This window comes from Trypanosoma melophagium, assembly GCF_022059095.1.
Source record: "Trypanosoma melophagium isolate St. Kilda chromosome Unknown ctg7segment0, whole genome shotgun sequence".
In the NCBI taxonomy this organism is placed as follows: Eukaryota; Euglenozoa; class Kinetoplastea; order Trypanosomatida; family Trypanosomatidae; genus Trypanosoma; species Trypanosoma melophagium.
In genome coordinates, this window is record NW_027125190.1 from 291,125 (window position 1) to 315,563 (window position 24,439).

The 24,439-nt window shown below is 39.9% G+C and overlaps 10 protein-coding genes across 10 annotated transcripts; all 10 read right to left on the reverse strand.

The window, feature by feature from the left end:
• Positions 1–1,176: 1,176 nt before the first annotated feature.
• On the reverse strand, positions 1,177–4,805 carry LSM04_003959 (Cyclin PHO80-like; the record flags this gene model as incomplete). The annotated part of the gene is made up of 2 exons (XM_067335176.1): positions 1,177–1,672; positions 1,924–4,805. The coding sequence occupies 2 exons, from the start codon at positions 4,803–4,805 to the stop codon at positions 1,177–1,179; spliced, it is 3,378 nt and encodes a 1,125-aa protein (XP_067186594.1).
• Positions 4,806–8,189: 3,384 nt separating this feature from the next.
• On the reverse strand, positions 8,190–9,197 carry LSM04_004243 (uncharacterized protein; the record flags this gene model as incomplete). Its single annotated transcript, XM_067335189.1, has 1 exon — positions 8,190–9,197. One exon carries the CDS (start codon positions 9,195–9,197, stop codon positions 8,190–8,192), a length of 1,008 nt encoding a protein of 335 aa, XP_067186599.1.
• A 509-nt stretch (positions 9,198–9,706) lies between these two features.
• Positions 9,707–10,792, reverse strand: LSM04_002714 (uncharacterized protein; the record flags this gene model as incomplete). The annotated part of the gene is made up of 1 exon (XM_067335200.1): positions 9,707–10,792. The coding sequence occupies one exon, from the start codon at positions 10,790–10,792 to the stop codon at positions 9,707–9,709; it is 1,086 nt and encodes a 361-aa protein (XP_067186572.1).
• A 1,506-nt stretch (positions 10,793–12,298) lies between these two features.
• Positions 12,299–12,682, reverse strand: LSM04_000127 (uncharacterized protein; the record flags this gene model as incomplete). The annotated part of the gene is made up of 1 exon (XM_067335211.1): positions 12,299–12,682. One exon carries the CDS (start codon positions 12,680–12,682, stop codon positions 12,299–12,301), a length of 384 nt encoding a protein of 127 aa, XP_067186522.1.
• A 266-nt stretch (positions 12,683–12,948) lies between these two features.
• Positions 12,949–15,108, reverse strand: LSM04_008493 (uncharacterized protein; the record flags this gene model as incomplete). The annotated part of the gene is made up of 1 exon (XM_067335222.1): positions 12,949–15,108. The coding sequence occupies one exon, from the start codon at positions 15,106–15,108 to the stop codon at positions 12,949–12,951; it is 2,160 nt and encodes a 719-aa protein (XP_067186675.1).
• Positions 15,109–15,580: 472 nt separating this feature from the next.
• LSM04_006723 (uncharacterized protein) lies at positions 15,581–16,813 on the reverse strand (the record flags this gene model as incomplete). The annotated part of the gene is made up of 1 exon (XM_067335233.1): positions 15,581–16,813. One exon carries the CDS (start codon positions 16,811–16,813, stop codon positions 15,581–15,583), a length of 1,233 nt encoding a protein of 410 aa, XP_067186643.1.
• Positions 16,814–17,294: 481 nt separating this feature from the next.
• On the reverse strand, positions 17,295–19,016 carry LSM04_009499 (WD40 repeat; the record flags this gene model as incomplete). Its single annotated transcript, XM_067335245.1, has 1 exon — positions 17,295–19,016. The coding sequence occupies one exon, from the start codon at positions 19,014–19,016 to the stop codon at positions 17,295–17,297; it is 1,722 nt and encodes a 573-aa protein (XP_067186701.1).
• A 385-nt stretch (positions 19,017–19,401) lies between these two features.
• Positions 19,402–19,992, reverse strand: LSM04_007361 (60S ribosomal protein L6E; the record flags this gene model as incomplete). The annotated part of the gene is made up of 1 exon (XM_067335256.1): positions 19,402–19,992. The coding sequence occupies one exon, from the start codon at positions 19,990–19,992 to the stop codon at positions 19,402–19,404; it is 591 nt and encodes a 196-aa protein (XP_067186658.1).
• A 687-nt stretch (positions 19,993–20,679) lies between these two features.
• On the reverse strand, positions 20,680–22,638 carry LSM04_008321 (Proton-dependent oligopeptide transporter family; the record flags this gene model as incomplete). The annotated part of the gene is made up of 1 exon (XM_067335267.1): positions 20,680–22,638. One exon carries the CDS (start codon positions 22,636–22,638, stop codon positions 20,680–20,682), a length of 1,959 nt encoding a protein of 652 aa, XP_067186671.1.
• Positions 22,639–23,160: 522 nt separating this feature from the next.
• LSM04_007618 (uncharacterized protein) lies at positions 23,161–24,333 on the reverse strand (the record flags this gene model as incomplete). The annotated part of the gene is made up of 1 exon (XM_067335278.1): positions 23,161–24,333. The coding sequence occupies one exon, from the start codon at positions 24,331–24,333 to the stop codon at positions 23,161–23,163; it is 1,173 nt and encodes a 390-aa protein (XP_067186660.1).
• Between the last annotated feature and the right edge of the window lie 106 nt (positions 24,334–24,439).

Below are 24,439 nucleotides of genomic sequence, written 5' to 3' on the forward strand. Positions count from 1 at the left end.
TGTTCATGATGATTCGCCAAAAATTAACGACAGGACCATCACCCACATCAGTGGTACTACAAGCGGCTATTTCTCACAATGACACACATATACATATATATATATATATATATATATATATATATATATATTTATTTATATATACAAACACATAGATAGACAGATCAAATCAGTTCACCCAGGAAACGACACCGCTAGGCAGAAGTATATAAACACAAACACACAAATACGGCTGTAACAACAGGAACAACACACAATATCATCAATAACAAGAAGAGAGAAAAAGAAAAAGGAAACTAAAAAAAAAAGACAGAATTAAACAACATCACCATCATCATAAATAACAAGTCAAAAAACAAAAAAAGAAAGAATACAGACCTCTACCCGCTGTCGCTGCACAGGGACCGTCTGCTGTGATTTGACCATCCCCAACGTCATTTCAGAGAAACAGGAACAGAAAACAAAAAGGAAAAAAACGTGAAAAAAAAGAACAACAACGAAACCAAGATCACTCCCAAAGGCGCCCAACGTTGAAACAACAAGGAATCAATGACAAGATTACCTAGGAACAATAAGAGACGACGCTCAATATCTTTGTGCACACCTATGCATTTCTCAAATAACACGCACAGCACAGAGAAAAAAAAACAAAAAAAATTTAATAACATACCAGTGTTACTCCTTTCGCTTTCCGAAATCAGATAATCGCATGCGTCACCACTCAACAAATACAGACGGAAAGAATAGAGTGTAAAAGGGCAAAAGGGTAAGAGGGGAGAGGGAAGAAATAGAGAAAAATACACACAGACACACGAATAGATTAACATGGAGAAACACCACGACAAAAAAGAAAACAAACAAAACCTCAAAAAAAAAAACACTAGGGAAAAAAACAGATCATCATGTACAGACACTATTTTATCGATTGACTTGCTCTGTTTTTCCCCGATCTTTTCCTACAACGACCTTTTTCTTTGTTTCTTTTCGTTTTATTGCACCTTTATTTCTGTTCACTCATGTACTTTTTCTTATGCTCACCACATTTTCTACCCTTTTCTGTTTTTTTTTCTTCCATCCGTCGTATATTCTTTCTTATATATATATATATATATATATATATATATATATATATATATATACGCACACGTAGACACAAACAAGAACAGAAGTAAGGTTTCACGCCGGTGGTGAGTGTGTTGGCATTCGATTACGGCGCATAAAGATATCATCCTCAAAATCGTCCCTAAACCCCTTATTCTTATCACCACACTCGCCGCCATCGATACTATTATCCTCATCATCGTTATGGGTAAGATACTTATTGCTGTAATCATTTCCCGTAACTCTTATTTTCCCATTTCCGTTTTCGCTTGTAGCCTCGTGGTCATTGTCATCCATTCTTAGCAGGTTGAGAGGTGAACTACGCACAAGGGAGCGTGTGGCTCCGAACATCTCTCGCACATGTGTTGCTAGCTGTTTCCACCCAACGCTCTTGGCGCATCCGGGATGTTTTGCTGCTGCTCCTTTTGTTCTCGTTACGGCGGCAGCAGAGAAATGATTGATAGTGCCAGACATTCCATGTTTTTGTTGTACCTCAGCCTCTGTTTGAGTAGAATTAATTTCTCTTGCAATAGCACTAAAAACAGCGTCTTCTTCACGCTTAGCAAAATAACTACAACCCTTTGGTGGCACCGCTTTCGCAGCAGTTGGTTCCTCATTGCTATTATTATTATTATTATTATTATTATTATTATTATTATTATTATTATTATTATTATTATTATTATTATTATTATTATTATTATTATTTTATTATTATTATTATTATTATTATTATTATTATTACTAATAATACTGTTCAGTTGGTCGGGTTTTTCCACGCCAGGTGGCAGTAGCGGTCCGTTGTGAGTGGTAGGTGGTGACAAGATGTTTAAGACTCGATGCGATGGTTTTACCCTTTCTTTCACATCATCAAAGATATCGTCTTCAAAGTTATCATCATTGTTCACCAGATGATTAGTAACAACACTATGATGGGTGTCATTTGCTAGGCTTGACCTGTTTGTTGATCCATTACCATTACGAACTGACTTTTTAAAAAATTCCACAGGTGACATTATTTGCTGTTCCGGTGGTGTTAGCGGTGTATTCACCATTTGCGACATTCGTTGCAGACTGGGTGGTGTCATAGGCTCCTGTGGGGCATGCACAATAGAGAAAAGTCGCTCACCTCTTCGTGGGCACAATGGGGCACAAAGCGGCGATGGTGGAAACAGGTTAGGAGTATCGCAGAACTGTAGTTGTGACGGTGGAGGGTGCGACAATGCAATAGACATATTTCGTTGATGCCGCTGTTGTTGTTGATTTTGTTGTTGCCGTTCAGCGGTATCCAGTGCGAATGAGGCGGAGAGCCGCTGCGAACCCCGCATAGTCCTTCCATTCGCCGGGGAGGCGTGTGCAGTACGCAGCACCGGTGTCCTTGAGGCGAGTGGAGTGAGTACGAGCGGCGTCGCCGGGGCATTCACGGGTGAGCATGTATGCGTATTGGCATTCGTATTGTAGGCATGATAGTTGTTGCTGCTGAGGGCGAGGGGGCGTTGCCCCAACCACAACTCCTCCCCGGCGCAGGACGAGAGGGGCGTTGTGGCGGCCGACGGCGGGGTCCGGCAGCCCGGGCCGTACGACTGTCCAAAGATGAACGTGCGGAGGGGCGTGTGGAGGCGGCGGCGGCGGGCGACGGCCTCCATCCACTCCGCCCAGGCGGCCACCTCCTCCTCCCGCACCAGCAGATCAAAGTCCGTCAGAAAGAGAAAGTCCAGTTCGAGGTGATTCATCTCCGCCAGGGGAATACCAGCGGCCTGCGACAGACACGCATTCCAGCGACGACTCCCATCTACGTACATCTTCGTCGCAATGAGAATGGCGGTGGTGACGAGGCGGTACCAATTCGACATGGTTACACCAGCGTAGGTGGAGGTGCATTGGAGGGCCAAACGGGACATGTACACAAGTGCCCCAATCAAGACCATGGGGGCTGCTTCACCATAGGTAACATGTAGGCCAATGGAAGTTAAAAGTTGATGCAACATCGCCGAGATTGTACCAGAGGCACCAGAAGATCCAAACTCAACCGGTTCATCAGAAAGAAGAGTAAATAAACCACCACACACATCACCACGAGGCTCTGAAGAGCGAGAAGCTCCAACCGCTGGGGGTGCATTCATCCACTTATCGGTTACACCATGCTGCTGTTGCTGTTGCTGTTGCAATTGTTGCGGGGAAATATCGCCTACAGACGCATGTGTCTGCGGGAAAAGAAAAGTATGCATCGGAGTCGATACAGATGGAGAATTCGCAACCATTAAAGAAGTAGGTAACGGTGGATGTTGCATATCAAAAGAACGTGTACTTATTGAAGTAGAAACTTGTGGTTGACTTTGAACTTCGTTATCATTTTGCTGATACATCCCATTATCACGTACGTCTTCACCTACATTAGCTACTCGCATCTCGCATTCAATAATAAGTTGTTGAATCGCACAGTCATAAAAAGGGGCTATACTTGATAAGCGATATGTACTAGAACCGCTTTCTACTTCTCCTGTCGTTCCTACTGCCGTAGTTGTAACATTTCCCAATGCGTATTCTTCTGTTCCATGAGTTGTCATTACTTCTGCAGTTTCACATGGGGTCGCATTATCTTGATTATTCCAACGTCCAGATTTAGAGCGGGGAAGTGGAACCTGAAAATCCACATAATGTTCGTGTTCGCCAGATAAACCAGAGTGTCTTCTTTGTTTAATACTTTTAAGTGAAGGAGAGAGCGTGCTATGCTGAGGTGAGATACATCCACCTAAAGCCCGGTTACGAATAGCTTCAACTGCAGCAGCACCAAATCCACGTCTTCGGTTAGAACGACGAGAAGTAGCAACAACATGATGATTGTGATTGTGGTTATGATGATAGCAATGTTGTTGTTGTTGTTGTTGATTATGATGATTATGATGTTGAGGTGGATATCCTCCGCGTTGTTGTGAAACATTACCATTAAATGTTCTATTTAAAGGTGAACCATTAATGGCTTCGCAAAAGATATTATTGTTCTTGTCATGGTTGTTGATACCATTGCTACCACCATCAAGGGCACTATGGTCTTTATTAAAATTCCTATTAATTCCCGTACTCTTTGAGTTATGAAAGTGAGTTGTACAAGATGCACCATCTGTTTCTACTACATTCTCTACGCCCAATTCATCATCATCACCACCTTCTTCTTCCGCTTCTGTATTACCAGCAAGAGCAACACCACCACCAGATGCCGTAATATGGGTATCATCATTAACGTTGTCTTCACCATCACCGTCCCACTCAGAAAGTGTCTGTGCGGCGGGGGCGGGATCCACGCAGTGCGATGGCTGTTTACTGCCGTCAGCAGTACCGCAGGCACACGACGAGGTCCACTCATTTAATGTGTTACTTACTGAAACTGCCGCCAAACATGCATCCTCATTAGCGGTAGTAACAGTACTGTTGCTTTCAGCATTATGGTTGTTATTTCTCCTATGATTCTTTTTGTTATTCTTTTTGTTATTGGTATTGGTATTAACAGAAGCAACAAAAGAGGTTGTAGTGGATCGTCGCAGTGGGACGAGAAGTGAACGACGACCACCGCATCTGCTGCCTTGTGAGCTGTTCATTGTTAATTCCACAGTGCCACTTGCCGTATGCACTTCTTGTTCACATTGTGTGGATAGTTTGTGTAAATCTACAGAAGCTATACGTACAGCATCGGCTGTACGATCCATCAGCAACAACTTGCAAATGTATAGAAATATATATATATATATATTTCCTTAGCTCTTTTCAGAAGCGTTCACTCTCACTTGCTTTTTCTTTTCTTGTTACTACTTCTGCACCTGCCGACTTTTTTCTTTTCTTTTTCCTTTTTTTTCTTTTACTTTTTTTTCTTCGTTACTTCAGAACAGGTAAATAAAAAAAAAACAATTTTTCCTGGTCCAATAAATGCACTACGGCAAGTTTTGGTTTTTTCTTCCCTTTTCCTTTCTTCAAGTGCTTACGCGTGTGTACGTGTTTATATCTCAATATGCGGTCCCACACGTGTGTTTGTTTTTCCCTCGTTTTGAATACCACGTCTAGTCAATTCCCACAGCTGCACAGTTACACAAAGTAACAACAAAACACACAAAAGAAGAAAACGGAAGCAAAAAAAAAAAAACACGAAAAAAATATATAAAGAGAATATTCCTGCGATGCTACACCCAAGGTGCTCTGGCAAAGACGAACCGCACCTTGTTATTCCTTTTTTTTTTAATTCCTCTTTCTCTGTAAAACTCTCTCACTCTCTTCCCCCTCTTTTTCTTCTCCCTGTTTGGGGCAAGTGAGAGGAAGAAAGGAATAAATGAAAGAGATAACTAAAGAGAGGAAAAGAAGGACTTCTTGAACAGAACTACTACGTGAAGAAAGCCACCCAAATAGAGAGAAAAATAAAACACAAATACAGAGGAGCAACAACAAAAACAAGAAGGTGAATGAGTTATCCACCAAAACCTTTGTAATTAATCTTCACTTTCTGTTTCTCCTTTTTTTTCGTTCTTCACAAGCAGGCGTTGAACTACGTATGTGTTTGTTCCTGAGTGTGTGCACGATACTGATTCCCCGTTTGTATAAAACTTTGCGCGTAATTCCGTATATTACCGCCTGAAAACAAAAGAGGAAAAAAAAAAACAATAATAATAAAGAGGGAAAGCTGGAAAGAAATGACAATACAACAACAAAGTGGAAAGAAAAGTACCCACGACTTTTGCTGTTGTTATTGATATTACTATCGCCCAGTGAGTCCTTCTTTCCGCTTTTTCGTTTCTGTTCTTTGATCACTTTCTCCTTTATACACAATTCCTTCTCCTATTCTTCTCCTTTTCTTTTATGCCTTCTAATTGTGACTGCGTTCTTGTGTGTTTGCTAGAATTGAGCGGGTGAACGGCAGGAAGCACAGCAAGTGAAGAAGTAAATAAATTAAAAAAAAACAAGAAATCCAAAACCCTTTTTTTGTTTGTTTATTTGTGTGTTTCTCCCTTTTTCTTCTTTCCTTCTTTTTTTTCTTTTCTTTTCCTCCTTCCTCTCCTCTCCTTGTGGTTGTTCTTGGACTACCTAAAGTTATGGTGGAGCTGTGCAATCCCTCTTTCCTCCTACTCCCACCTTCCTGCCGGTTTCTCGTGAATGTAAACATAGCAAAAAGAAAAACAACGGGAGAAAACATAGAGTGACCGATTAAGGTGAAAAAAGAGTAAAAGACACCATAAAAGAGAAAAAGAGAAAGAATGAGTGTTTGTGTGGGAGGAAAGAAAAATGAAACATACAGAAAAATAAATAAATAAAGCGGATAAAAGTAGGAAAAAAAATAATAAACAATAACAACAGCAACATTCAAAGTAAAGATAATAATTGCTGAGACCATCATCACACTCAGCACTATTACTTCTACTATCACCAGCTATTTTTACTGAAAACCGTTGCCATCATACAGTGTAAAAACAAAAAAGAAAAGGAATCAAATTCCACAATCATTATCAACAACACCACAACTTAAACCGAGGTATAATGACAGTTAGAATTATACACATACACAGAACGAAAAGAGAAAAAAAAAAGCCACATCATTTAATATTCTTCTCTTTCACTTGTCTCACGTTCTCTTAAATAGGTGCATGGGTATTAAATTATGCAACCTTTCCTTCAAAGCACCTCCCCAAATAATAAAGAATCAACGCCCGTCATGTAATAAGGACACCGCGACAGGAGAGACCCTCTTGTTAATGTGACTGTAAACTAATATTTCAGGTTCCATCATAAATAAAAAAATAGAAGAGTCTATTCTTCTTCATCTTTATGTGCGTCTGACTACTTTGAAGAACCTTATGTCATGAATAAATCCCTAAAAAAAAGAAAAAGATGGAAATAGAAGATCTGTAATACAGAATGAAAGCAGATTGTCTACAATAACCATCTCATAGATTTTTAATGATTTGATGCATAAAGTTTGATTATCCACCTCTTTTATCCATTTTATTTTTCTTTCTTTCGTTCTTTCTTTTTTTTATTCTGGGAAAAAGGCGGCAAAAGAGAAAAAAAAAACAGAACAGAACAACCGAAACGAACAATATCGAAAGAAAGAGATGGAACCAAAAAAAAAAAAAAAAAAAAAAAAACAACATAAAATCTTCATACGATGACTTATCTCGTCAAATATTAACTTTTTTTTCTCTTTCCCCCCATTTCTTTTCTTCTTCTACTTATTGCTGCCATTGTGGTGTCTGATATCCAAACTGCCCAATCTTCTCTCTTTGCTCAAACACGCACACAAACACACAATCCTGTTGCACTGTGCATCTCAAAGCTCCCCTGCGCTATTCCAATCACTACAACTGAGACCACGAAAGAGAGATACAAAGGATAACAATATCAAAAAAAAAATTTAAGGGGTATCAAGAAGAAAAGAAAAGAAAAAAGAGTTCGCGGTGAGTTATGTGGAGAATATACACACAAACACACATATACGTCTTTTATGGTCTTTGTGACGGATGACGAAAGAAAAGAAAAAAACATTTGTTGCAGGCGTAAAGTATTACGTTTCTTTTTTCTCCCTGATGCACTCACCCAAGACCAACTAAAGAACAACATTCCCATTCCAAAACAAAAACTAGAATAATGAAACAAAACAGTTTGGTCCAAAAGAGGGAGAAAAAAAAGTAGTCAACAAACTAGAAGAAGGCAAGATTACGGAAAAACAATCCATGAAACTTTTCTTTTTAGTTCAATATAAATATTTTCAGCATTGTGTTTCTTCTGCGTCATTTGATAATAACCACCACATTCAAAATACATTTCTTGGGAGGCAGATATGACTAAAAGTTTTACTTTTATTGATATACGTTTTGTGCACAAAAGAAAAAAAAACTCGCACATATACCCACGGGCGAGAGACAGATGAGAGAAAGAAAATAAAAAATATTGGGCCCAGAAAAAAAAAAAAAATGAGGAAAACATGATCATCCTTTTATACCTCTTTTTTCATAAGAATATGTAAACATGTTTCCTTGCATGATTCTTTTCTTTTTTTTCCTTTTTCTTTCCCTCGTCTTTTTTTTCTTTTGGCTTCTTTTCCGTCTTTTTCAACTACCTACAGCACGTGATGGTTCTCGCGTTTCATCACGCGGCATTGACACGTCGACTCGTGTACTAGATATAGATGGTGAATACATACGCCCCTGCCGTTGTTGTTCCTGTAACTCTGCCAAAGTTTGGTCTAAATGCAACTGGTGTGTCTCAATTCTTTCTAGCGCTTGTAGTACGGCTTTCTCCATATGTTGAAAGCGACGCTCCATATTATCTATTCGATCCATAAGGTTTTTCTTCGTGAAAACATATTCTCCACGATGTTTATGTGCTAATATATCGTTTGCGTCATTTTTGAGAGGATCTGAACCTCCAACTGGCGAACTCTGACGCTCTTCTACAGGATTCCAAGGCGCGCCATCCGCACCTTTTACACTACCGGTAACACCAGCAGAACTTTGGCCAAAAATAGGGAAAGCACTGGAGCGACGCGAGCTGGAATTGCTAAAACCAATAGTTCCACACTCGTTCAATGAATGAAACGCGTTAATTGAATATGTTTGCGGTGATGATTGCATTGGACTTTGGATTTGAGAGAGAGTTTCTTCAATTGTTTCCCCACGCCAAAGTTGTGGCGATCTGGATCCTGGGCTACCTGGCCCATATGGACTGCTGGTACGGTGTCGCATAATCGAAGACGGATGCCTGCGATTCTGGCGGAACGCTTCTGGGGTCTGAAGAATCTCCTCTGCAACGGGAGGGGACCCCACTTCACGCTGCCACAAACGTGCACTGTTGCATTGGTTCCGGTGTGCGCTGCGGCGGATGTCTGGCGTTGATGAGCCAGGAGTGGCCGATCTCGGTGCTCGCACTCCCCCCGCCCTCGGTGTGCTCTCCAGCAGCAGCACATCGTCTGTGGGGGTCGGGGGGAGGGCGGAGTCGGACCCGCCGGGGGGACGGGTGGGGTTCGGGGGCCGCAGGACATCGAAGGGGGAGACCGGCGAGCGGCAGGGGCCGCGGGGGGCGGAGTCTTCTCCGCGCGGGTCCGACAGAGCACCCGACATGGACTCAACCAGCGTCTCTCGTGGGTTTATTATAGATCTACTCGGCGAAAATGGAAAAGAAAGAAAAAAAAGGCACTAACGCTAGAAAGACTGCTATATTTCCCGCTACTTGCCTTCTTACTCTTTCTCTGACACTGTGTTTTTTTTTGTTTAGAGAAACGTTTTACGACGTCTCTGTTTTTTTTTTTTTTTTCCTTTGATTTCTTTTTCTTTCTCTCTACTGTTTTTTTTTCTTCTATTGTGGACACAATGCTGTGCTTCTTCCTTCTTCTACAGGCGAAACTTCACCACCTCTCTTGTAGTGCCGCCCCTATCCAAACTGAGCACTCTTTTCTAATTTGCAGTTTTTGCTCCCCCCACAACAACAACAACAAAAAAAAACCGCCATAAAAAAAAAAAAGAGAGAATTTGTGATAATAAAATAGTGCATCATACAGAGTGTCCAGAATTAAAGAAAGAAATACGAATTCGCTAAAATTGATCGGCATCTTATTTTCTTTTTTTTCTCTTCAATGCGCTTCCAGTCTTTCCATAGCACGTGTTATGAATCTTTCAATGGCGGCTTGTATAAATGGAGGATCTGCTCGACGACGCTTACGCATTTCCCTCGCTTCACGTAGCGCATCCTCATGACGCGCTTCATTTTTAGGATTACTCGCTACTTCAGAAGATTGAGCCACATTATTGTGGTAATTCACATCACTACGACACCCATCATGGGGTGGTAATTTTCCCCCCACTTCATCTCCTCTTGTTAAAGTAGGAAAAGATAATGATGATGAAGAGGATTTTCCATTAAATGTCACATCATGATTGACGTCCATTTTTATAGTGTGGTTGGTACTATTCATAGCAGATTCTCCCTGGTCTCCAGGCATTGACACCGTTTCCTCAACATGTTCAGCATTATTTCTAACAAATGCAGAGTTATTTGAAGAAGTAGAATGCATGGTAGTAGTTGACCGTTTTTCTTCCAATTGTTTAAGATACGTCTCCAGAGGATCATCATCATCATGATCCTCTTCCTTATTTTTCTTACTATATTCCACATTAACACCTCCTAGTTCTTCTTTCTCTGATAATCGATGTGGATCGTTCTGACGCTTCAGCGATTCCATGTACTCTGGTGTAACAAAAACACCAACTTCGCGATCTTTTTTCACCAATTCCTCATCTTTTGCTTCTTCCTGTCGTTGCTTCTGTATTCGCCGCATTCGTAGTTCCTCGGTTGCCTCCTTCCGTAACTGTAATGCCTCGGCAATAGATGCAGAAAAACGACTTTGTCCAGGTTGAGAAGGATTAGCTCCAGCTTGTCCACCTCCCGTTCCTGCAGCTCGCAGCAATGAAGAAGCAGCAACTTCTGTACGCCATCGCTCCTCCGCCCGTTTCTTTTCATCTACAGTTAGTGTAAACCGAGACACACCCTCAACACGAGATCCCGTCACACCAACCATTTTTGCACCGCTAACACCACCAACTCCAGGCAAACCATCAGCAGTATCCTGCTTCCCTTTAACTTTACAACCATCGTCAACAATTGCCTTCTCACAAGAAGATACAGAAGAGCTCAAATCATCATCATCAAAAAGGGACATTATCGCCTAGTACCTATGAGAGGACTTCAAACAAGAAAAAAAGAAAAATAGAACAAGCGGAAAAAATACAGTTCAAGAAAGAGAAAAACAAAAAAAAAAAAACCGACAACGCCTGTAGTAGAGTATGATGTGCCTCACAGTCACCGACACACAGACACAGATAAAGAGGGTAAATAAGGAGGAGGAAGGGTGCAGTTATACTCAGAGGATATGCTGTTGTACGTCAATCCAAGGGTCTGAAACACGGACCATATCAGTCTCATCAGCGAATACAAGTGTGAAATCAAAAACAGTGTCTCGTGGGCAAATAACTCCGGCGGGTCCCCAGACACACCCAATGGCGCAGGTACAGCCTCCGTGTAAGAGGACAGAGAGGGAACACACACACACACACACACACACACACACACACACACACACACACACACACACACACACACACACACACACACACACACACACACACACACACACACACACAGAACGAAAAGTATGGAGATAAAGAGAGAGGGGTGAAAGTGAATCAGCTCACGCTCGTCATCTGTGCGGTATACCGCTCAGTTGGTTAATTCTGCTCTTAGTCGGAGAAGAGTTGGCGCTCCTCACTCATCATATTGTTCACAATTCAACAGGGGTGCGCAGCAGGGCCTGCACCTATGCAAAGTATCGTGTTTCTCGGCGTTGCGAGATAGGGTTACAGGGACATTTACCACTGACCCGACCGACAACGCCTGCAGTAGAGTATGATGTGCCTCACAGTCACCGACACACAGACACAGATAAAGAGGGTAAATAAGGAGGAGGAAGGGTGCAGTTATACTCAGAGGATATGCTGTTGTACGTCAATCCAAGGGTCCGAAACACGGACCATATCAGTCTCATCAGCGAATACAAGTGTGAAATCAAAAACAGTGTCTCGTGGGCAAATAACTCCGGCGGGTCCCCAGACACACCCAATGGCGCAGGTACAGCCTCCGTGTAAGAGGACAGAGAGGGAACACACACACACACACAGAACGAAAAGTATGGAGATAAAGAGAGAGGGGTGAAAGTGAATCAGCTCACGCTCGTCATCTGTGCGGTATACCGCTCAGTTGGTTAATTCTGCTCTTAGTCGGAGAAGAGTTGGCGCTCCTCACTCATCATATTGTTTATAGTGTTAGTAATTAAAATACAACGCTCTAGGTGTTATGGAACTTGTGAATAGTTCTTGCCATGAGGTGTTAATTCCAAATGATCACGACTGTGCCAATCGTTGAGTGTCTTGACGTTCTTTTTTTGATGGCTCTCCTTACATGAATATAGTGTTTTGAAGTTAGTTTGACTACAGCGCTATAATTGTAGGCTAAGATGATCCAGTGGGAACAATTATGAAATCGAATATGAAATAAGTAAATATTTATTATAGGAACCTGAAAAATATTCGTGTTTTAATCAGTTTATTTTTTGTTTATGGGCATTGTTTCTTTTTCTTTTTCATCCTTTTGTATTTTCTGAAATATTGTTTCACTGATAAATTATTCTTTTTGTACGACCTGAAGGATTTTTTTGGGGGAGATGAGGTTTTTCATTGCTGTTCAGTTCTGTGGAGGCGCGCTCCATGAGATGCGATTCCCACTCTGAAATGAATGCATCCTCCCATTCTTGTTCCTCCACTTCCATGAATGTTGTAAAGACAGATGGTGATTGTGCCATCGTTGTAAATACGGGGCTTGTGGAAATATACAGCATATCGGCAATTGTTGTTGCTGTCTTGCTGTTAGTGCCATTAATAACTGCAGCAGAACAGTACAAGAGCTTTAAACACTGTGGACAGGGAATAAAATGATTACATTTGGTATCATTTTCGTCTTCAACATCGTTAACACATAAACAGGTAATACACTTCATATAAGAGTCGATAATATGTCAGCTACTGTATAAACAAGGCGAGAATTGAAAATAAGAATAAAAAAAATATGGGAGAATGTTCTGTAAAAAAAAGTGTAAATGGAAAGAAATACAACACATAAAAATACACAGATAAATATATATCTTTTATAAGGTTATTGTGTCGATACTAATCTGCCACTACCACTTCCACTTTTAGACTCGGGTTTAGAACTTTTTTTTCCCTCTAGCTATCTTTGACTATATATATATATACTTTTGATATCTTACAAACGAAAAAGTTTTGCTGCAATAAGGGCAAATGCCGTAACCTTGCTAGGGGCTGCTAGATAGTCTACAGTGCGTTCTCCACGCAAACCAGTACGATGGGCGTTGGGTGAAGTATACCAATAGAGCCAATTTAAATAAGAGAGTATATAATGACTATCGCTCGTGTGTTTATCAGTGTGCATACGGTTACCAAACACCACACGCTCCACTGCACGATAACGAAATGTGTTTCCAATCTTCTTGTGTATAAAAGGGGCTTGTGGGAAGTAGTATAACAAGTCTAATGTATTACAGTTTACACCAACAATGTGAATACAGTTTGGTAACTCATTCCACCACCATTCCTTAACTTGTCTAGGGGTAAATCTACAGTTAGAAGGTGCGTAAAGAAATGTAACGCTATGAAATTGTCGTAGAATTTCATTGACGTTAGATTTAAAAATACCAGATACACCATCTGCTAACTCACTGCGAGTATTGTTATTATTATTATTATTATTACTATTATTATTTGTTGACGAAAGATGAACCCACGAGACCCGCCAACGGTGTTTTGTTTCTGGACTAATAAGCTTCGATAATAGTACTTCAACTTCCTCCTCTAAGTCCTTTATGTAATGATGGGAATCATTCTGTGATGATGCTACTCCCGCTGCTGAGTCTACTATAACAGAACATGGTGTACAATTAACAATTACACCTGCCAAATAGTGAATCTCTCGTTTTTTAAATAAATCACCTTTTCTCGGTGGTAAGACTACAAGTACACTTTCCTTAGTAGCCCAAGAAGGTAAGTAGGGACGATAATTTTCGTTACTTATAGATGCTGAAACCCAGCCATCCTCGATAAATTCTTCAAATAGAAATTTCACATAATCTAGAAGGAGTATATTATTTGTTGAGAAACAAACTGTGCGTCCTTCTATAAAAAGTGATGAAAGGATCGCCGCATGTGCTATTATACAATAACGTGCTAGAGTTTCCATATCAGCATTAACCGGTACTTTAATATACATTGGTGTACTAGCAAGTTTTCCGTTCTCATCCAATGGACATCCTTCTCCACGGAGAAAATTATAATGATACTTCTCATCTTCTTCGTAATCACTAGCTAATGGAGAAGGTATAGCACTACGAAGTGCATCATTCACAGCCCAAGAAGAATTTGTTAGTGATGAGGCTTTTGTTAAAGATGTTTGTCTTTTACATAATGTTCGTTGAATTGAACGATGAGAACGTCGTGTTATTTTAGCTGCTAAATGATCATCATCACTCGGTCTCACATGCATTCCCTGAACAGTTCGAAGAAGACTTTTTGAATCTTTCATACTAATTTGTAGACGACGAGATGTATATTTGCCGTATATATTATCATTACTGTTATTATTACTACCAAGTAGTCCCTTATTACTAACAGAAAGACTTTTTAATTTTATTCTTCTCTCTACTTTTTCCTCTTCTGCCCCCTCAGGAAACCATGCATGAGGTGCTGGTATTTGCTCTGCCGTACTATTAAGAGTATCATTCATCTTTACTGAGACTGTAGTAAATGGATCTACAATCCAGTCGGATAATTGTGTGGGAAATACATCAGCTACAACACTACTACGCAAACGACGTGTATTCGCAAATGGTAATCGCAGTCGTGCAAATGCGTCTTGCACATCCCGTAATGAACTTATCCACATCATTATAGATAAACACATTTGAAGACGTAAGTGATATGGAAATGCCTGTACTAAAGTTCGATGTCGTTCTATTCCCGCTACTGAGACACGTACTTTTTCACCATCCACAAACTTTGAGATATCACTCGCTGCCGAAAAACGATAACGAAATAGACGAGTCATAAATGTCATGAAACCTTTTATTCCCTTATCGTCGTTCCTTTTCAACACTTCTTCTCTCTTTCCAGAAGCCCCTTCTAGTAATAATGGAGATCGTCTACCGAGATCAATAAGCATTGTCCATTTCTCCACAGGGTCAAGGTGAAGCCACTTACGAGTACGTAAAGATCCCACTTCTGCAATATGTGGAGTATTAACAGTACAATTCTTATCAACTTCATTATCATCACTTTGGTGATTAAAGTGCATGCGTCGTTGCAAGTTTAACACAGACGTAGCAGAACTTATCGAAAATAATAGTCGCCGCATATTTCCTCCTTAATGTATTTTTGGTTCATTCATTTACTTATTTTTATTTTTTTCTTCATATTTAATGTGGCAATGGAAGTAGTGTGATTAGTGATAAGAAGCAAAATAGAAAAAAAAGGAAAAAAAAAAAACGGTAGCAATATACAATTGTATTGATAAATAATTCGAAAAGAAATGCTAAAGCAAAACAAAAAAAAAGAAGAAAAATTACAGTAACGAATGTTTTTTTTTTTGCTTGTATCTGTTTGTATATACGAGACACCGCTCCTGTATCTGAAACTGAAAGGAAGAAAGATAAATATCTAAATGTAAAAAAAAAGAAAGAAAGGTGAGGAGAGGTAACGCAGCACACAAGAAAAGAACGTCTTCCACAGGCGAGTAATCAGGATAAAAATGAAAAATCAAAACGATTTTTAAAAGAAAACAGCAAATAAGAAACTCCTTTCACCGTGCCATCAGTAAAAATATAGAATTATTCCTGGTTCTGATGAAGAATAGAAAGGATCTTCTCAAAGTCAATCGTACCATTAGCAAAAAGCATAGACTGAGTGTTATTTCGAGCAAGTTCTAAAGTTTCCTTAAGGTATTGCCGCCGCTCTTCACATTCATTCCATTGCTCAGCAAGACTTTTTGATGACACCTGTGCTGTACTCTTTATAACATTTGATGATACCTCACAATTAGTAGTAGAAGAATAATTTTGTACGGTTTGTTGTTTCTGTAGTGGTTGACGATTTGATATTTTATTACTGTTAGTGGTAGTATTGGAGTGAGCACCTGTTAACCCTGATGCGGCTGTACGCCATGGTCGTGAATAACTCTTTGTAGAGTTTTGTTGTTGAGTTTCTCCTTCACCGGCGGGACGTTTTCTTGCGTTTGGCATCATTTCTGTGCAATTCCGTTTATAATTAACAGCCGCTACTTTCCACAGTGCATTGCAGTGAAGTGAGGGAAAACAAAAGGCCTCTTTTTCTTTTTCTTCTTCCCTATGATTCATCTCACTTGCATGGAGGACACCGGCAATCGCTACAGAAGAAGATCCTGCAATTCCTACTTCTTTTCCTGCTATTGCTGTGGTGGTGGTGGTGGTTATATTTGTTGTTGTTAAACGGGGTTCACCGAGTTGAATATGACGTAATTCCATTCGCACTGTTACTGGGTCAAAACTCCCCTCTGGTCGAAATCGCTGCGATAACACATATAACCAGTGTTGCACTTTAATATGATGTAAAATACAAGCCGGGGTGGGGCGAAGAAGTTGTGGATGTAATGAAGATGACGGGGCATCACACAACTCCAATCCACGAGCTCCTTCGCAAAAAACGACCAAATTAGCCTCCAACTGAGATGGAAGAGGTGTTGTGGACCAACACAAACGGGAGAGATCAATACAACGACTGGGGAGAAGAGCGTAGAGAATAAGGGCATAATCGCAGCCCGTGTACTCGTATGGTGCAGTACCAGTGAAAACATTCTGTGGAAGTCGGCCGGCATATTCGGCGATAAAACGACAAATATCATCATACGCTGGTGGGGCTTCAAATACAGTTTGTGAAGTACGTGTGGGAATAATAGGGCCGCTATTGTTGTTCCTCTTTTTATTTTCGTCGTCATCGTTATTACTATTACTATTATTATTATTATTAGTAGTAGTAGTAGTAGCAGTAGTAGTGCCAATGACGGCAGAATTATAAACAGCTGTCATACTTAATATAATAAAAAAAAAGAGTTACTGCCACAAAATTAGTACGTCCTTTTCTTCTCTTTTATTATCGTTTATTTTCTATGCTGTACTGTCGTTGATCCTGAGTTATCAACACCCAATCTAAGTCTATTTACCACAGAGAAGTCTTGGTTAGATTGCCAAGAATTATAGTGGTTAGAAATGAAAGAAACGACCAATGTCGCTATCTATCTTTTCTTTCTTTTTTCTTTGCGTAATAGACAAACAGAAAGCAAGAAAAAGAAAGGAAAAAAAAAGAATGTATTTTAAGAATTAGAACATACACACATATATACATATATAAAGAAAGAGAAAGGTAGTTATAAACATGTATACATTCATACGTACATGTGGTCAGAGTAAAATAGAATTACAAACACGTACATCTATTTATATCTTTAAAAACGAACAAAAAAACGCAACACAATCAAATAAAACACGATCATTACGAAAGTATGTTGAATTAAAACCCAACATCATCGAAGTTGTCATCGTTAAATGCGTCTTCCCTCTGTGATTTCTTTCCCACTACACGTCCTTCACGTTCCGGTCGTGTTGCAAGCCATGATCGAACTGTTGGTATAAAACTCCTTGTTGTTCCTGTTCCTGTTGTTGTTATGTATTCTCCATCTTCACCAGCTGCCCGCCGCTTTACACGTGCCACAATATCTCCACAACTTCGTCCCGCAAACAACTGTCCACCCACCACATCCACTGCCACGGTGAGCACATCCTCACCATCGTTATTATTATTATTATTATTATTATTATTATTATTATTATTATTATTATTATTACTTTTATTATTATTATCACCCCTACCATTACCATTACTATCATGACTCACCGAAGGTCGCCATACCATAGATGGTTGAAAGCTACCATCAACGTATGTAAATTGCACCACATGTCCTCCCGCAACATGTTGATATCCTGCACGACTCGTACATGTCAGGAATGATGGTTTATCCTGCGAGTAGAGGGTACTTGTGCATGAAACCAGCGGTGTTGTATCAGTCACAAATGAGAGAGAAGTAAGGGGTGGACAAACATCCTCCACAACACCAGTTTTTCCAATCTTGCGTAGATCCACCACTCGCACCACAGAACCACATCGTATACAAAGGAATGGACGAGAAGCGTCTGGTTCCACCATACCGCCTACATGTTTCTCTTCAAAGAAAGGACTATCATCATCCATTGACTTTGATTGTGATAATGGGCGACCACTACTACTACCAGCGGTGGGAGTTTTGATATACATATCTAATGTGGCAAGTGCCCCACCAGGTCGGTACTTTTGACGTGAATCCCATAATAGAACAAGACCATCCACCCCACCAGTAGCGAACACAGATGACTTATCACTACCAATACTTTGAATAGGTATAATGGACTCTACTACAACATTCTCTAATAATTGTCCTGAACCATGTTTAACGGCGTAAACAGAACGTCGTTCAAATGATTGTGTATCCCATATACGAGCTGTACTATCTTGTGATCCAGTGAAAAAACGTGAAATAACACTAGGGGATGGCGCCGAAGATGTTACAGGGGCTCGATGTCCTTTGCATTGTACTACATCTACAATACCACGTTCTCCCATAGCGCAATATCCCAATTGTTTACCACTAGAAGCGATTAAAACGGGAGAATCACCATCTTGACAAGCGACATAATGTGATCCATCATTGGCTGCGTGTACAGAAATAACAGGTTGAAAACCAGAAATACGATTTGGAAATGGTGTAAGAATGCGTGTCGGTTTTACAGCGCGACTATCTAATGGAACTCTAAAATCCCACATACAAACCATTCCACCTTCACCACCAGCACAAAGTGTAGACCCTGCGGAGCTAAAACAAATAGAACGAACACGACCAGTTACACCACGAAGAATATGATCTGTATTAGCAAAAGATGCCCCATACTCTCTTGTATCTAAATTTACTTTTATTGCGGTAGTCTTTGTTGTTGTTGTTGTTGTTGACCCCATGACCAAATCTATTGTTTCAGTAGAGGTTTGGACTAAGGTTGATGGAGTACTATCACTGCTGTTATTGATCAATGTAGGAATCTTCGTGTGGAGACCATCTTCTAACTTCAGTTCTTTCTTTTTTCTGCTTTCAATCTCTGCAGGATCATAAAAGTCACCGTCACTGTCACTGTCACTATAGGTCATCCTTCCTTATAACCCAAATTCTTATACGGTGGTACTATCTATCGAGTTAACAACGGGGGCTACGCAATCTGTGTAATGATAACTCATAATAAATGATAATTGTAAAAAAAAGAAAAAAGGAGAGAAAGAAAAGAAAAGGATTTATACATTATATACCTTGCATTACAATCAGTATTATCTATATTTTCCAGGGAATTGCCTGGTGGAGGGGTGAGGTGGGGGTGGGGAAGTTGCAGAACTTATTTGAAAGTTTCACCACCCCACACCTGCAAGGCAATACACACATATACTTACTCACTAAAAAAAGTGAGAAGAAGAAAAAGTGAATCAAAAGAAAACACAAAAGTAAATAAAATGTCGATCAAAGCTCAAATTCAACATTTCTCTACCAGTTCATACGGTGTGGTACATCACCTGGCATGATGGTGAAGACGGAGTGAAGATATCCGGCCTTTTCTTTGCCAAGAGGATCCTTCTTGATAGCCTCAATAAGGGCCGCATCCACCTTCTTCTGGAGCTGTGCACGGCCATCGCTGACGGCACCCTTTGCGGCGGCCTTTGCGGTCTTCTTGGCCTTCTGCTCCGCCGCCCGCTTTGCCTTGTCGCCCATGAACTCGCCCTCCGACTTGACCCGCTTCTCCTGCTTGGGGCGCTTGAAGAGTTCCGCCGTGATGGCGCTGGTGTCGACGTTCGCAATATCGACCTTTGTGGAGGTGGCGATGATGTAGCGGGAGTCAATGCGGCGGATCGGCACCCCGCTGTACTTCATCGGGCCCGAGATGACGAGGGGGCCGTTGCCGGGCAATTGCTTGAGAATCACCGCGCGGCGGCCACGGAAGCGGCCAGCGAGAATGATGGCAATTGTGCCGGGAGTGCAGCTCTTGCGGAGTGTGCTGTACTCGGGGCTCTTGCGGCTGATCTTCTTGGCGATCTTCTTTGGGGCCTTCTTAGCGCTCTTCTTGGCGACAGCGGGCATCGTGGGGATTTGCTGGCGAGCTTACGATCTGTGAAACAGGATGGGGGGAAAGGAATACAAGAAAAAAAAAGAAGAATAAAAAGGGGGAGAAATAAACAACATTCACAGTGAAGAATAAGAGGAAGAAGAAGAAAGAAGAGGAGGAAAAGTCCTTAGAGACTCTAAAAGACACAGATTACACGAAAAAAAAGTACAAAACAGAGTGAGAGGATTAGAAAGGAATATACGAAATTATTTTTAACCTAATGAAGAGAGAGAAGAAAAAAAGAAAAGATCTACATACGCTGATACAACAATGATACCTTAGTGAGGCACCTCACCTTGTAGACAGAAAAAAAAGAAACACCATTAGAATAAGAAGGATAATAATGTGACTAATAATAATTTTTTCTTCTTTTTAAAAAGAACGAAAGAATAAAAGCAAGGCAACGCCTTTTTTTTCTTTTTATCCTCCCCAATTTAACTCATGAAGGTGTCCCCCGTTACTAGCTTCCCACAAATGTATCATCTTCATATTAAACAAATACACAAATAACGCTCACAGACACACACACACACACACACACACACACACACCATACACTGATAGAGAAAAGGAATAAAAAGAAAAAGTAAAATAAATAAATAAATAAATAAATAAATAAATAAATAAATAAAATAATGGTTAGAAACCTCTTTTATGCTTATTTACTTTGTTGTGTTCCCAATAATATCAACGTCTGCAGCCTCTCGCCGCAACAACTCATTGTTATTTTGAGGAACACCACCATATTGTAAAGAAGTCCCACCGTTAGACTCATCATCTTTGTTAAGAAGGTACGCCATTTCACGTTTACAAGATGTATCTGGTTTTTTCCCCACCCCAGAATCTTGATTGCTATCCTGTATCACTGCATCAACGCTTGCGTTTTCTTCATGGCTATTTAATATATAAAAGAGAACTGTAACGATAAAAAGTACACCACTAAGGGCAAATATGACAATCATGATATTTTGCGGTTTTATTACAGGAGATAAAGCAAGTCCAAGGAATCCACTTAAACTAGATGCTACAAGATAAAGTGCCATCACCGCTCCTTTCATTGACTCTGGAGCGCGAACATAAGTTTCTTTCATGACAGTTGTATCAACTAATGCACTTGCGATACCCTGCATAATGTATGGTGTTGCCAACCACCCAGCTGGAAGCCTTTCCATACCAGGATTTAATATATATTGACCCTCACTATTATATATTCCACGATTGTCTATACCTACTTGAACAAAACCGCACCATATCATAGAAATAATCATAATTAAAAATCCACATACTACGCGTCCCCGCATCGGTGGTGAACGTCCATAAAACATACGAGGAAATATTATACGATCCATTAGCAATAAAGAAATAAGAAGAGCAAAAACATTTACATTATTAAATATCTCTGGAGGTATATGATCTGGAAGATTTAATGCTGCAGCTTGTAAAATTAAATTTGTACTAAACTGATTAGTAGTTAACCAGTATATAGGTAATGCAGTAAAAGCACGACATAAAGAAACAACTTTCTTTCCATCTTCAACAACACTTAAACTAAGTGGAGCTGAAATATTTTTCTCATTATGATCTGATTTAGACGCAGTAAGAACAAAACAAATAGGTAAACCTTCTTTTGATTCCTCTTGTTTCATATTAACTGGTACTAAAATCTTATGTTTTACACCATTTTCTCCATTTTCTTCTCCTTGTGTTGGTTTCCATGAAGTTTCTGATAAATCGGAGGTATCTTTAAATATAGGACGCATGGCTTGAGAAGAAAAGGAAGAATCTCTTGCATTAAGAGGATAGGCGGCATAATCTATTAAATCCCACTTATGAGAGTACAAAAAGGCATCATCTCGAATACGCCCAGTAGCAAAATAACAACGTATGCGAATAGATCTTAATAAAATACGTCCAAGTAAAAAAGAAGGAACCTGTTTACTTGGTTTAAATATTCGATACATTAATAGCATCAAAATAAGTCCTAATATACAAGAACATGCTGAAACTGAAAATCCAATATAATATCCTGTTGTATATGTAATAGAACCAACAGAAGTTGTTCGTTTGTCAATACCACGAAGTAATGGAGGGACACCAATACCAATCAATGAAGCACAGTTTGCTACACAATATATCCAGCGAAAAAGTCGTGAAAGCCTTTCTGCACATTTTTCCTCGTTTTCCTTATATACTTCCGATACACTATCAGCCATTAGTGGGTTAGTACATACCTTCATCCCACCATAACCTGAGGCAAATAATAATAAACCTAATAAGAAAAAGAAAATACTTCGAACCAATGGAAGCTGTGGAAAATCACCGTACCTAAATGGAAACGATGAAAGGGCAATAAGCGAAACTCCTATAGCATAAATAGAAAGAAATACAACTAGTGAATATTTACGTCCCCATCTTCCATCTGCCAATCCAGAAGAAATACATGCTGTTACCGGGGTAAATGTATAAAGGCCATTCAGTACAGCGTTCCCAACACTAGGGGACCAGCGCAGCATACTAGTACAATAGGTTATAAGCATATAAGTAGTGCCATAATATCCTACACGTTCTGCAAATTCTATAGCCATCACAACCCATACCTCAAATGGGAATCCAAGCAACATGATTAATGATAATTGATTAATAATAATAATAATAATAATAATAATAATAATAATAATAATAATAATAATAATAATAATAATTATTATTATTATTATTATAAAAGGTGTCTTCAACCTTGTCAAAAGAATGTAGGTGTGAAATTAATGTATTTTATTATATTGTTTTCTTTTGATTAGTCTTTACCTTTTTTTCTTTGTTTTTTTTTTGTTGTTTCTGCTCTTACCTTTTTCTGTTTTTTTTATGGGATATCAAGAGTACCAAGGACCGGGGAAAAATGAAAAAAAAAGCAACTAATATCAAAGTTACGAAGAGACACCACTTCATTTAAGCTAACCTAGTTTCATGTATTTGCATTGGGTTTCTTTTCGTCTTTTTTTTTGTTTTTGTTCTTCTTACTTAATCTCTCTTTCTCTCTCTTTCGAACGTCGTTGTTTTTTTCTTTTTGTTTCCCTTTTTCTTTTCGGGACTATTTATTCACAGTTTTACTCGTCTGCTTAGATAATTGACTTTCATTCTCTCTCTCAGTGTGCCTTTTGAACATTCCATTCTTGCAGTAACTCAGAATCTCTGCAGATAATGTGGAGTACGGGAAGTAGCATAGGCATTTTGTATGATTCTAAACGAAATACTTCCATAAGAGGCCAGGAGAGATCCACCTCATAGTATTCTGGCATCTTTACACCATCATCAATTTTAAAAATAACCACAATATCATCAATATTATTATAACGACCCTTATCATCCCATGGAAAAGGCATTAATTCATCAAGAAGATCTGCTGCACTAACATCACATGCGACATCTTGCATAAAATCCGTTTGTTGATATTCATCATACATAAAGAGAATAGGAACATGCAGTAAACCTTCCTTATCAAAGAAAGGTTGATGCTGACCATATACTCCCATTTGTTCACTAGTTACTTCTGGTTTGGGTGATAGACGAATACCTCTAGAAGTAATGGCACGCATCACATTAGATGTCTCCGCTGCCTGAACACGTGTACGAAGACTCTTTTTCTTTTCTTTCGCATTTGCATTTTCTAACGACTCACGGCAAACCTGTTCCAGTTGTGCAAACTCCTTTAACGCCTCATCTGTCGGTGGTGGCTCTGTTTGACGACCTTTGGAAAGAAGATCAAGGGCAAGTTCATACTTCTTCACCCGCTCTGCGCAGCGGGCGGCACGATAGTATGCTTTACTGTAGTTTGGATTAAGAATAATAGCCCGCTGTGCATCTTCCAAACCATGACCGTAGTTTTGTATAATAAACTGCGCCAGACTTCTATTCGCGTAGAGCTGGGCATTAAGTATGGGATCTTTGCATTTCGCATTTAATCCCTCTGTATAGCAGTGCGCTGCGGCCCTGGCGAGGTTTTCCTTATTTACCTGTGCTGGATCCAGTGCGAGTTGAATGGCTTTATTCCCGTGTTGTTTTCTGTTTTCCGCCACTTCTTCTGGTGGAACGGCGTCGTAGGCGATACTTGCGAGGGCGGCACAGTCGGCGTTTTTTTGTAAATCGTCATCTGTGATATTTTCCATAAAGAGTGGCATTCGTTCCCAGGCGGTATCGTCAATTTTGTAATCTCCGCGGCGACTCCATATTTCGTCAATCTCGTCCTGTAAATCTCGCACGTGTTTTTGCTGTTCTTCTGTGAGTGTGCGGCCGGCTGGTACTAATCCCTGCAGATTCATTTTTTTTTTGTGTATGTGTTCTCTCTCTCTTACACGCACGCAGAGACTTAGTAGTCTTTCTATTATTAATATGTGTATAAGTAATAATGTGTATAGATAGATAAGT